Here is a 14004-nt window from a genome sequence, read left to right as displayed (position 1 = left end):
TATTTAACACGTTACACAACATTATCGTGCAACGGTAAAATAGAGAAAATATCGTCATCGGCGCTCGAACAATTTAAATGCGACAGAAATTCGCGTGGCAATTCGCGGAAGGGACACGGTGATCCGACTCATCGACCTATCGTCGTGAACGTGAATCTTAACCCGATAGTCTATTATCAGGAATCGCGAGTGGCCAATTGGCTAGAATCTATGTTCACATCGATCGGCGGATGTGTTCCCGCAGTCTCGTGATCTCCGACATCGGAAAAAAAAGAAAACACTCTCTCCAGAGGGAGTCCACGGTCGTAGACATCGTTGTCCTCGTCCGTGACACGACCTAACTTTGGTACAGGCGTTTCGGTATCGATCATCCACTAGCTTCGCGCTCTTGACGACAGCGCAAACTCGACTCAAAACGAGAATCCGTGGAGGTAGAGGGGCGGTTGTTGTCCTCCCTCTCTCTGCTGTTGGTTATTCTCTTCCCTTCAACCTCTCTCTCTTTCTCGCCCTCTTTTTCTCGCATCCTCGCGAGAAGGAGGACGAGAAGCAGGAAAGATGAGCGATCAAGAGGATCTCGACTACTACATCACGCTCCCGTCGTTTCCGGCGTTCCCGAAGGATCCGACGTTGACCACCGGCAGTCAGGATCAGCAAGAAGAATTTGTGTTCGTCTACAAAGAGGACAAGCGGCCGGTGGTCGTGCTGCTAGGATGGGCCGGCTGTCAGGACAAATATCTGGCCAAGTACAGCGCAATATACGAAGAGAAGAGGTATATTGAATCTCGCTAAACGACCCACCAATGATTCAAAATTATCGTTACCGCGATTATCTTCCATTCGACTATTTCTATTAAAAACCGCGAGTTTACGGTGAATCGATGTAAACGACGAGTTTTCGCGTGGTTACGATTGCGCGAGGATTGCAATTCGGTGCACGAGACGGTCGTGAATGTTCGTCGAAACTATTTACGGGTTAAGATCTAGCGAGACAGATTCGATTGATTCGCGTTGCAAAGCGGAATAGACGCGGTGGGTTGTGCCGGCAAATCACGCCGACGATATTGTTTATTTAATCGATAACTAGTCGAACCTCGGGCCTCGAATTTTCTAAAATTATAGCTACCGAGCCGTCGACGATCGACGCCTCGAACGTAATTTCTGAATATAAATTGCCACGTATACCTGCATAAACGCGCGCCACGTTATCTATACGCAAACGGTTCGGTCTGTTTTCGTGTTACGGAGCAACAACTATGACGAATTCGGTATCACGAACGCGCACCGTGGCCTCGATGGAAGTTAGTTAACGCAACGGATTAGAAATGACAATCCTCTGCCATTTATTTTCTATCGTTTTCAAGTTTATTACGCGACGCGTACTTGTACCATCGTACATTCGGAAATAATGTTCGATTTCCCAAGCTGCATCACGCTACGGTACACGGCACCGGTAGAATGTCTGTTCTGGCGGCGGGACAAGATGCCTTACATTGGGAAACGATTGATCCAGGTGATCACGGATAAGAGCCTGGATCAGCACCCGATATTTTTCCACGTCTTCAGCAACGGTGGCGCGTTTCTGTATCAGCACGTAAGCCTCGCGATGAAGCAAGCCAACACACCGCTCAAGGTAAGCGAACGCTTTTTATTTTAACCGTCGCTTTTGGCGAAACTGTTACCCCGTCGTTTGACGCACATTCCGAAAATTTCAGGTGAAAGGGGTGATATTCGATAGCGCGCCGGGCGAAAGGAGAGTAACCGCGCTTTTCAAAGCGATCAGCGCGATCATCGGAGGACATCCGCTTACAAACTTACCGATGTCCTTCTTCGTTACGATCTTTCTCTCGGTACTTTGGTTGCTCGAGGTACGAGCTTGATATTTTGCTATTTCAGTTCTGTCCGTCCTCTGTATTTTAATGCGATTCGGAAATAATCCGCAGACCGTGCGCGTTTACACGTAAACGTAATAATATAATTAGACGTTCGCGTCTTTTTTTTTCCCACGATATCCATAATATTTGCATTATCGTCATAACGAATAAGAAAATTAACGATAACCTTTGTTTTTCTTCAGTTATTCGTGAACGAATAAAAACACAACGCATTTGAATGAATACGTTCCTCGTTTTTCGACTACGAAAAGAAAATGGCAAACGATATTAATCATTTGCGTTCACGAACGACGTAAAGTTACATTAAACGAAAACTGCTCGTTTAGGTGATCGCCCACGCGTTTGGACGTGGTTACCCTGTTCAAACGAATCCAATCGCTCTGGCGGAGGAAACTCATTCCTGGCCCCAACTGTTTCTTTACTCGAACGCTGACACTTTAATACCGGCGTCGGTACGTGGTTTCGAGAAACTTTTCCGATCGTAAATTGTAAGAAAACTCGAATGACTTGTCATACTCATATTTCAAGGACATTGAGAAGTTTGCCAGTCGACGAGCAGAACGTGGTGTACGGGTGCAGCTGGTGCTATTTACGAATTCACCGCACGTAAAGCATTACGCTACTTACCGTGACGTTTACGTTAATACGGTTTGTAGTTTTATCCACGAATGTTTGACGTCACCAAACTCTGCAATTCCGGAATCTCCCGAAGATCACGGTGAAGAAAGTAATTCGCAGAAATACGATGCTCTCCTGGGTCTCACTAAAAGAGTCGTACTACCTCACGAGGCCACCCAACAACTAAATTAGAAAGGGACACCGATAATAAATTAGCAATGTGGTCGACGGAAGGGTCGTCGTGTGTCATGCAGTCTCGTACGTGCGATCATATGCAAGAAAGTGAGCAAACCGTAAGGCTAAGAGGACCGGCATATTGTTTGGTTTCCTTTTTCTCGGATTTCTACATCAGAATTCATGGAATAAGTTTCATAGTCAGCGTTGAGTCTTGCTTGATCCAGTACCTCCTGTTCTATGTTGTCATATGTTGTTACGAAACATTGGTTTCAAATAGACTCGAATACAAAATAAATTTGTATTATGATAATCAAACATCTGTTTGCTTTATCTACCTACAAATTACATTTTATCTATCGTCGAACGATTATTGTGAATTAAGAATTGGTTTAAACGTGGGAATAACACCGTAGTGGTACATTTTATTCTATTCTTAGTACTGTCGATTTATACAATACTACAATTTCTTTGCCGTAACAAGACTCAACCCTGATTCACGTCGCGTAAAACTAAATTGACAATGAAATCTTTATAAAAATTTTAAAGGCTACAGTGACCTCGACCTCTCTTTCCCACTTTTGTTCCTTGACACTTGTTCCATTTCCATTTTCTATTTCTTTTGTATCTTCCAATTTTTTCCCTCGTTGTGTGTCCTTAAACGTCGATGTGCCTGAACTTCGCAAGTCGGCAGGATTGCGTTGGTTTTGCAAATAAACAGAAAAATGTACATTCGATCGTATGTATATATGTACAAGTATACGAAAGTATAATTCTGAATTTCCAATAGACAAACGGAACACCGTTGCGGTAAACTCTGAATTTTTTCATCCGGAATTCCGTAATTCGTGTAGTGAGTTGATGAAGACTCTAGATGCACTTCACAGCGAATTATACAAAGAGAAACTTAACAAATTAGAAACCTAGACGCTTGCTGATGCGATCAAAATGCGCACGAGATACATACGTTGATGATTGAAATTTGAAACTATAGTTCGCGACGTTTAAGTATCGGTGCAACAAGCTCGCACAAAAGGATCAAGCTGGCCTTGATTTAGCTTTCGATTTAATTGCGGCGTAATTAAATATCGACGAAACAGAGGAATTTTCTTGTATCCCTTCCTATCGGATAATGTTACGTCTACATGCATATACATATACATATACATATATGTATATATAAATATATTTTGATCTGTCGATTAGTTACGAATAAAGACTGATAAATATACATGACTTGTTACCCTTTTATAAAGAAGAAACTAACTTGGCGAAAGATCGATTTTACGTACTAATTTTCATATGAGAAAAATATGATTACTGTTTTTTTTTTTTAATGACACTACACTGTCGTATAATATATATTAACATAACAGTTTATATTAAAACTGTACCTACGTAACGTTCTATTTTTATACTCAAAAAATATTCATTTTGCTTCATATTTTTTATGTTATATTTTGCTTGTTGGAATTTTCTATAAATAAATTTAAAAATAGTTTTGCAAAATATTTACCGATCAAACTAAACACGGAAAATAACAAAAATGTTTTCTTACAATAAAAGGAAAAGGAACAAGAAAACATGTAGTAAATAAGAAACAATAAGTTTTTATTATATATATTGTTTTTTATATCAAACATTTTCAACGCAAGTTTTTATCTGTTGATACAAATTAATAAAATTCAATATTACATTGATCTAGGTGCTGTTTCAATTCTTAAAATTATATACAATAATAAGTTACTTAATGTTTATGTTGTTTACCTTACTAAAGTTATGTATAATCATCGTCACTGGAAGAAACTTCTTTAATATTTCCATAACAACCAACTTTTTTTCTAATTAAATCCCCCCATAAAACATTAGTATTGCAAACAGGGCAAGTACCTTCAATTGGTAAAATCATACCGTTTTTACAAAATATATCTGCTAAACAAATTAAGTGAGCTACTAAAAGGCAATCAGGTTTTATACAACTAACTAATTCTTTTTTTTCTAAATATAGACTACATATAGAACAAAATATAGAAGATTCCTCTAGAGTTTCCATTTTGTTAATACCTTCGGTATGAGTCTTCTTTACCTTTTGAGAAATCACTTTTCCACAGGATACAGGCATATGCATGGGAGCTGAGATATAACTACAGTATTCTGTGAAAAATTCATAATCCAACCAACGTATTGTTAAAGGTAAACGACACCAAGGTCCAACTTTCAACATTTCTGTTAAAACTAATAGACAATATTCAAACGGTTTCTGTCGTGATTTTTTTTTAGGCACGTGTTTTAGACGCCGACTAATATCAGGATGTTGCCATGCCCATTCAAACTAAAAATTAAATTAAATTAATTGCTATTTCTTCATATTTTTTAACAACTTCTACACAAACTTATGCTTTTATATGTAACTTTATATAAATTGATTTTCAATGCAAACTGTAGAGTTAACAGAACGTACCCTGAGTGCAGATGTACTGTTTAAAAAACCATGAATAATCAATACCATGATCCTAAAAATAAAATGATAAGATCCATTTTGTAAAATCACTTTACATATAATGCAACTATAAACAGAATATCTTATGATTAACTAATAAATATATAATTACCATGGTCCTTTGTTACTTGTTTTTCTAGCTCCATTATGTTCTTTTCCAGCATTATGTTGCTTCAATCTACGTCGAGGATCAACTGTATATCCTATATATGTTCTTCCTTTGTATTTTGAGTTTGTACTGTATAGTAAATATACGCCAAAAAAGTGTTCTATTACTTCTGCATCATCCATTTCAAAGTTAACAAAATATCATACAACACATTGGAAATAAACAATTTTGATATATACATATGTACATCATAGCAAATTCTCTTCTTTCTTTTATCATTCAACAAAATATTTGTATAAATTATTTGCGAAATATAAATTATATAATGTTATATAATTTTAGTACCGTGTATTGTTTGACCATTAATACGTGAGCTTATTAAATTATGAAAGATAATTTAAGTGATCATGATTTTATATAACCTAACATTCATTTTAAAGAATACAAATTAACCTAACCTAACCTAAAATGACAGTTCGGACGTTTAATTAAATCTGATCATTGCAAAACAAATTTGTTATCAAAAAATATAAAAAAAAAGATTAAGAATCATGATTTATGATGTATCATGATGTATTATGATATATTAGCTTTACAGAATGTATAAGTACTTGAATATAAAATATTATTTAAATAATATAAATAGAAATTAGTATTCTAAAATTTATGGATAATGATATAGTATTTTTCAAAATTAATATCAAAATTATTTTATTTTAATTTATTACGTGTAGTACACAAGTGTCACATTTTCGAAATAAAAATAATTCAAGTTTTCGTGTTCAATCTCTTGTTCTTATTAATAATTTAATATTCGTGGCATTTATACGTATAAACATGTGTATTATGTATAATATGTAATATTTATTATTTAAATAATAAAGTTAACATATTTATTTTTATTTACTCATTTTAATGCTAGTAAAAATATGTTACATTCGTTTTCAACCAGAATTAAATAATAAAGTAATCGTCACAAATATCATGTATCAATATAAAATTTTCCAATTGTTTTCATCTATAGTGAAAACTAAATTAAAACCAGTCATGTTTCAATGTTGTTTAACATGACAAATAAATTTTATCGCAAGACGCAGGCGCTGTGATGGTGAAACCGCAAGCGTATCAGTCAAGAGTACTTTCTATGGTCGTAAGTCTCATTTCGTGTAAAAAGAAAAAATCGCGAATGGAGATTATGAATCAAAATAAATCAACAACATTGAACGGCTATTACACCAAGAGTTTAATCGAAAGCGCCGCGTGTTTAATTGCAGCGCTGTCGAAATCGGGCTCTGATCTTGATTGGACGCAAACCAGCAGAGATCTCTACGCAAGGATCCAGTAAGAATGGCTGCCGTTTTCAGAAGATTCAGAGCCGCGCAGATCACGTTGATCGGCAATAATAAACTACCGTCATTTATTTCTAACCGGTAGGCGCCTATAATTTCAAAATCTTGAAGAACGCTCCTTGTTTCATATGTTTTGCGTATAGACTACGTGAACCAGTCTAAGCGACGATTTTTTAGAATAATAACCACATCATATGTATTATAGATCTTCTGCAAAGTCATCGATCCAACAGGATAGCAGTGAAAGATGGACCAACGGGGTTTTCATAAAAAGAATCAAACCAATCAAAGAGTCTCACTCACGGATGCTGTCAGACAAAGGAGTTATTTACGCTTTGCACACGCATAACATCCGACCTGATTCCATTGACAAATACATGACCAATTAGTGAGTGAATCTATGATACTTTTTATTTACAATTTATCATTTCGGTATCAGACCGTTGCTTATAAATTATAAACACATTTAGAATTCCTGCACAAAAATTCTTTTCAAATTACTTCAAAGTTTCAAAAATATTAGATTTTATATATATCGCAGAATTGGCATGCGCAGAGAATTCCTTTATAGTAGGAAAATTATATTGGGACATGTTTGTATTTTGGGATATTACAGTGAAGAGATTGTTAACATTATTTATTCCAAGAAGTCTGAATTGAAATTGGAACTAGTTGGTTCATGGACTGTCGTAGCCGGTGATATTGATCAAGCTTTGCACCTTTGGCAATATACTGGTGGTTATGATAGCGTTGATCGCACACAAATCGAATTGTCTAAGGACAAAGTACGATATAGTTGAAAAATTTATTTGTATACAATGGTACAAAATAAAAATGTTATAACAGATTAATATTATTTTTAGGCATATCAACAGTTATTCATGGAAAGTGGCAAATATTTACGATCGCGTTACTTGCAGTATTTATTGGCATTTAGCTACTGGCCCTCCCTTTCAAAACGTAATGATTCAAATATATATGAAATACGTAGTTATAGATTACGACCTGGTGCAATGATAGAATGGGGCAATAACTGGGCAAAGGCTATTAATTATAGACGCAATAACAATGAACCTTTTGCCGGTTTCTTCTCACAAATCGGTCAATTGTGTAATGTTCATCACATTTGGTGTAGGTATTACATTAACATTAAATCCCTTTTCCTTATAATTTCATCTTAAAGCTACTTTAATATTATATTAGATTAATATTCAATTAAATAATGTTTACTTCAAAAAATTTATTTACATATTAAAAGTTTATAAAAGTGAGAAACCATTTCAATTTCAGGTTACAAAAATTTCCAAGCAAGAATGGAAACTAGAGAGAGTGCATGGAGATCTCCAGGATGGGATGAATGTGTTGCATATACTGTACCATTAATAAAAGAGATGCATTCCCGTATTTTAAGTCCTACTAGCTTTTCACCAACAAAATAAAATTTTACTCTCATAAATGCATTTGTATATTACAACTTATTTCTTATATCCATGTAATAAGAATATTGTAAAAACATTTGTTATAATACACATTACATTTATAATCGTGTAAAGTAAGCGCTCAATATGAGAAGAATTATAACATTTTGTTGTATTACAACCACTAAAATGTATTTTAATAAAATTTAAATTTCTTTGTTATCATAATGCTTTTAATATAACATTTCTTCACTGACAGTGGAAGTATAATTTTTATATGTATTTGTATATATTTATAAATGTTTGTGTCTTCCTTTATCAAAATCTATTATTTATACCATTTATACGATTTACATAATGATGTAGACTTTGAATTTTTTAATTTGGTCTTAACAATTTATTTTTATTTAAGACAATGTTTACAAAAGCTGAGTAATTACATTTTAACGAAAATTTTAAAGCAAAATAATAAAAATTATTTCTTTCCATTGAAACAATTTGTAATAAAAAAGAAATTGCTTTAAGAAATGGAAGGGTTACAAAGTGCACATAATTAAACATCTTTTCTTTTTATTATCTAATCAATGTATCAAATTTGATCAAACTGAGCTGTTTACTTCGATCCTTAATTCAATTTGCAAAGAGTATGTTACATTTTCTCTTCTTCAGTTATTAGTTAAAAAACATACATTAGTCAGATTTAAAAAATAAAGGTAATTATAATACTCATAAAGACTAATTACAACTTGTTATTTGCATTTTATGTTCCATTTCGAAATCAATTTTTTTATAAAGATACTAATATTTATTAATTAAATTTTATAAATATATTTATATAATAAAATAATAATAGTCGTAATTGTAATAAAGAATTCTATTATTATAGATTACTATTCCATAGTACAGAAAAGTGTTTTGTGAGCGTATTATTTACTTCAACTTGCTAATCATTCATTGAGGTATTAAATACTCAATTTAATCTAAAAACACTTCAGCATTGCTTAAACTTTTACAATATTATTGTAAGATTAATTTTTATTCCTATTTAACACTATCATGTTTGGAAGCTAGAATTATCTTATTGATAATGAAATACATAATTTTTTTATCCGCGTACATACACATGGAACTAGTGAAGTGAAGAAAGATTATTATGTGATCTACAACGCTCATTTTATTAAAAGTTATTGTTTTACTTTTTATATATATGTATATACATATACATTACACATATATATGTATACACATTATGTGTGTACACGCACACGCGCGTACACACATACATATGTAATGTACAACGTTTTATATTGTACAATCAAAAGTTCATTCCTTTGACACACTTAACAATAATTGTGATTTGTACAGCATTCATTGACTTTAAAATGCTGATGCGTTTCGAAAATAGAAAAAGTAAAAAATAAAGTCAAATTTGAACTATATAGCGAATTTTCTTTATAAACATGTTCAAAATTACACATTATTAGAGGACTCATGAATTTGATAGTATTGTAATTAAAAATCATTTTCAGAACACAAAAATAAATATCAACGAAATCTTTTGACGATTATTTACAGTATACAAGTATATGTACAAGATGTAGACAAACATATTTACTTAATTGGAAAGCAACATTAAGTCAAAACAAAATTCTCTGTCAATACAAAAATGTTGATATTATGTCTTTCTATGCCAAGTGACTATGATATATGAACATTGTTGTTTGTCATATAATTTATAAATGGTGCTGCTTTAGATGCAAGAATGCATATTTTAAATTATTTAGTAAATTTATTGAGATATTTATACATGATGGTTCAAATAATTAAAGAAAATTTTGGTAATAATATTTATAACTTTGAATATATCGTAAATATCAAGATGTATTCAATTTTATTTTCACCGCAATATTTACAATAATTTATAAATTACGATTTTTCATAATTGTGTTTAAACTTATGTTTACATAGTAATTCTAACGAATGCTATTGGTTTGTAAAACAATTGGAGTATTTTCTTTTATTCTTTGAAATGATCTTAAGATTTCATTACGAAATTTATCGCATAATCATTTGACATAGATTCTTTAAAAGAATTCTTTTTTTAATTTCAAGCAAAAACTATTGAAATCAATAATCAATTAGTACCTTTTTAATTTATATAGGTGCGCGAGATATGTGCGTGACCGTATGACTGGGTGTGAATGAAATGTGTTTGGAACTAAGTGACCGGGATCGAGTGAATGTTTAGATTAAAGTATCGGTTGCGAGAAGATTGAATGAGTTCTAAGAATGCATACAGAGTTCACTGCACTTCGTGGCACGTGGCATAAGCGTGCGGTGGGTATGTGAGAAGTTTGAAAGAGTAGTATGATTGAGAATCGACAGAGTTTAGTTGATCGTGGGATGTCGAAGCGAGAGAATCTTTGTATCAAGTCAGTTGAGAGCCGAGCGTTGTAGACCGAATTTGTAAGAGTTGGAAGGAAATCGTCAGAGTTGTTCTATTTCACTTAAATATGTGTGCGTGTATGTGTGTGCGCGCGCACGGCATAAAGGTGTTTGTATAAACATCTTTGTATATATATTCAGAGAATCCCACATAACACTTTTCACGATTTTTCAAGTACTTCCGATAATTTAATAAAAAAAAACGTTCTAAACAAAAGTTGACCAGTTTTCGATCGATTATAAATTACAATAAAAAACATTTAAAAAAAAAATGTTTTTTTTATAAAAAGTTGAGGTCAGTTTTATTTTTTTACATGCCACTTTATATTTTTGACTTAATAGTATTGTTACTTAGTATATTATGACCCTCAGATGAACTTAAAATAGACGAAAGCAAAGTTGGAAACTGTGAACATAGTTCTTCGTCGTTTAAAGTTTAGATATTTACGAACAGTGGACGATAATAGTTAACAGCTTAGCTATTATACTATTAAGACATTTCGGATGTTTAATGTTAACTTGTCATCAAAACAAATTATAGTTCAATTTTAATTTATCGAAAATATATTCTTATAATGAAAAGGTTGTTATGTTTGTATTAATTTTACTTAGTTTAATTACTTTTCTTCTAGTTGAAATTTACGAAAAAGTACCAGATACAAAAATTTACTTTTAGTAATAAAATAATTTGTTATGAAAACATTTCCATTCATTTATTCCACATTCCTGGATTGAAGGACATCTGAGAGTCCATAGAATACTAGATTCAATACTGATTGAATTTGTCTTGACACGAACTATATTACTATTAAGTCAAAAATATAAAGTTCCATGTAACAAAATGAAGATGACCTCGACTTTTTATTAAGAAAAAATTTCTTTTTTAACATTTTTTTTTGCAATTTATACATGCTCGTAAACTAACCAACTTTGATTTTAAACATTCTTTTGATGAATTATCGGAAATACTTGAAAAATCATGTGTTATGTGGAACACCTTGTCCACCAAGTGTATATATGTGTGTATATACATACACAATATTGTACATATAAACACACGCACACGCACACATTCTTATATATATGATGGTGGCATTACTGAAACCTGCCTGAATGCCTAGCATTCTTTCACATTGATTAGTCTTATTTTATGCTCATGCATAATGTTCTGTACCAAATAAAGTACAAACAATATAATATCAATTTAAAAACCTTAATTATATTATTGACAACATTAAGTTATCAGGAATTATATGCGACAATATAATTTCATTTGTAAAATTCTTGCGGATTAAAACTCTAGTAAAAATTGGCATTCATATAATTGTATATCAAATGATACTGCAAATACATTATAGACATACATACATGTTCATTAAATGTAAGATAAAACAACTTGACCTAATATCATAGTAGAAGTTTAGTTCATTATTAAGTGGAAGGCAGACAGATATTCTACCTTTGTTCCATTAATATTCATAATTATAAAAAAGAAACTTTTAAAATTACATTATCAACTTTGCATACAATTTTAATTTTCTATTCACATAAAATGTTTGCATGTATTGACACAAAATCTCTCACAAGTCTCTGCCTATGTGTGCTCTTTTTTTTATAATTTGATTACTGTTATTCTTTGAACCATAATCATATTGTCTATGTACTAGTATATTCATCAGTTTGTATCTCAACAAGAGCAATATTTTCATTTCTTTAATGTTTTTTTTTCATTTCAACATATTTGAGTTTAATGTAAGTGAATATACTGCAAAGAAAATTGTCATCATAAGACTCTGAAATCACACACATAGATGGAAATAAATGAGAAAGAAGCTCATCAAATATTCATAAGGTATTCATTAGTAGTTGATAATTGATATGCCATGCCTATGATTAATTGGCTAGCTTATATATCACGTTTCAAATTCAAATTATCAAGTTAAAAGCCTTAGCTTTGGAGAATTTAATAAATTCTATCATACTAAATTCTAGTCATCATAATTAAGATTTAATTTCAAAATCTTACACACAGAGAATGAATATTTACAAAATGCTAGCAATAGTGGAAAGTAATGGTCTAAATTAACGTTCAGCTATTGATAATGGTGATAATGGTCACACAGATATAGTCAAGATTTGTGTTTTCTTATTTTTTTGTTTTTGTAGATACATGCAATTAGACTTATAGAGAACTCGTGCTACATTTATAAAGTAAATACAAAATTCCACAATTGAAATTGTACTGAATTTTGAGTAACAAGTTGAAGAGAATTGACAAAATTATTACTTATATTATTTATTTATTACAAGTCTTGGACAATAACTAAAGAAAAATTATTTCTAATATAGTAAATCTGACACTACTTATTTTGTATATCTGTCTTTTTTATATAAAGTTTTGAAATATAATTTATTCATTTGATCTTTATAAAAAAAAAGATTTTCTTCCATCAATTGCTTGTTATATACTACAATATACATATTTCTTACAGTATAATATTATTGATTTTTTATATTTAAATAAAGTTGAAGATAACTGCATTTATTTACAATTTTGCAGTCTAGTATGAAAACTTCTATTTTGTGTTACATATTGTTCTAAAATATTATACATTAATCTTTGTATGCAATCCATACGCGTTTAGACGAATATTATTAAAATATTGACTGTATCATTGAACATGTTTTATATTTACTAGGCCAATGAAAATATTGCAGAATCTTATACATTATAAACAAAATTTAATGCACATTCCAAGTTGAAAGGCAGTAACATTTACACAACTTCTAAGACCTATAAAATTAGTAATAGTGATACAAAATTTTATCTTGTAGCATTACAATATTACTATAATTTATAACATGAGTACAGTCAAAAGTATAGAAATTTTAGTTTAAATTTTATGTGAACTAAAAATTTGATATTCTTAAAAATGTTATGTACTAACTGCAGACTTGCATAAAAAATTACCAACCAAATTACTTGACATACAGTATAATTATTTATTTAAAATTACCTACATAATTAGATTTTTTAAAACAAAAGTTTTTAGATAGTGATACTCTATGTAAATAATAGTAGAAATAGTATGTGCTAACAGAAATTCAAAACTAAATTTTTACATAAAAATCATTGTGAAAAATATTATAATTTTATAAAATTATGTATGGATTGCGAGCAGACGAGAATTAAAAAGTTATGGCTTATATTGTTTAATTACACTACAATTTAGAATGTAGCACGAACGCCTCTATTAGTCTGTATTTTTTATTATCAATTATAATAGTTCGCTAAAAGTGTCTAATGAATGTATACATTTTTCTAAACGTACAGTCTAAGGAAGAATTTAAATGTAATACACGCATGTAATTCTACAGGCTTCATTGCAGTTACTCGCTACATTCTTTTCTGATGTATATGTGTATATATTTACATATTGTATTATTACAAAAGAAATGTTTCAGTTGATTGTGACCATCTTCATTTAAACAGATTTAA

The 14004-nt window shown here is 31.3% G+C and overlaps 3 protein-coding genes across 3 annotated transcripts; 2 read left to right on the top strand and 1 right to left on the bottom strand.

The window, feature by feature from the left end:
* Window positions 1-529: 529 nt before the first annotated feature.
* On the top strand, window positions 530-3915 carry LOC143153719 (transmembrane protein 53). The gene is made up of 5 exons (XM_076325188.1): window positions 530-770; window positions 1423-1630; window positions 1713-1865; window positions 2219-2344; window positions 2421-3915. The coding sequence occupies exons 1-5, from the start codon at window positions 556-558 to the stop codon at window positions 2700-2702; spliced, it is 984 nt and encodes a 327-aa protein (XP_076181303.1). The 5' UTR covers window positions 530-555; the 3' UTR covers window positions 2703-3915.
* A 403-nt stretch (window positions 3916-4318) lies between these two features.
* On the bottom strand, window positions 4319-5621 carry Slx1 (structure-specific endonuclease subunit SLX1). The gene is made up of 3 exons (XM_076325471.1): window positions 5297-5621; window positions 5146-5197; window positions 4319-5016 (listed from the first exon to the last, which is right to left on the bottom strand). Exons 1-3 carry the CDS (start codon window positions 5473-5475, stop codon window positions 4462-4464), a joined length of 786 nt encoding a protein of 261 aa, XP_076181586.1. The 5' UTR covers window positions 5476-5621; the 3' UTR covers window positions 4319-4461.
* A 670-nt stretch (window positions 5622-6291) lies between these two features.
* Window positions 6292-8282, top strand: Nipsnap (protein nipsnap). Its single transcript, XM_076325187.1, has 6 exons — window positions 6292-6443; window positions 6568-6723; window positions 6848-7030; window positions 7259-7427; window positions 7506-7773; window positions 7933-8282. The coding sequence occupies exons 2-6, from the start codon at window positions 6641-6643 to the stop codon at window positions 8079-8081; spliced, it is 852 nt and encodes a 283-aa protein (XP_076181302.1). The 5' UTR covers window positions 6292-6443; window positions 6568-6640; the 3' UTR covers window positions 8082-8282.
* The last annotated feature ends 5722 nt before the right edge of the window (window positions 8283-14004 follow it).

Source organism: Ptiloglossa arizonensis, chromosome 13, assembly GCF_051014685.1.
Source record: "Ptiloglossa arizonensis isolate GNS036 chromosome 13, iyPtiAriz1_principal, whole genome shotgun sequence".
Taxonomy (NCBI): Eukaryota; Metazoa; Arthropoda; class Insecta; order Hymenoptera; family Colletidae; genus Ptiloglossa; species Ptiloglossa arizonensis.
This window is presented reverse-complemented; position numbering and strand designations above follow the sequence as displayed.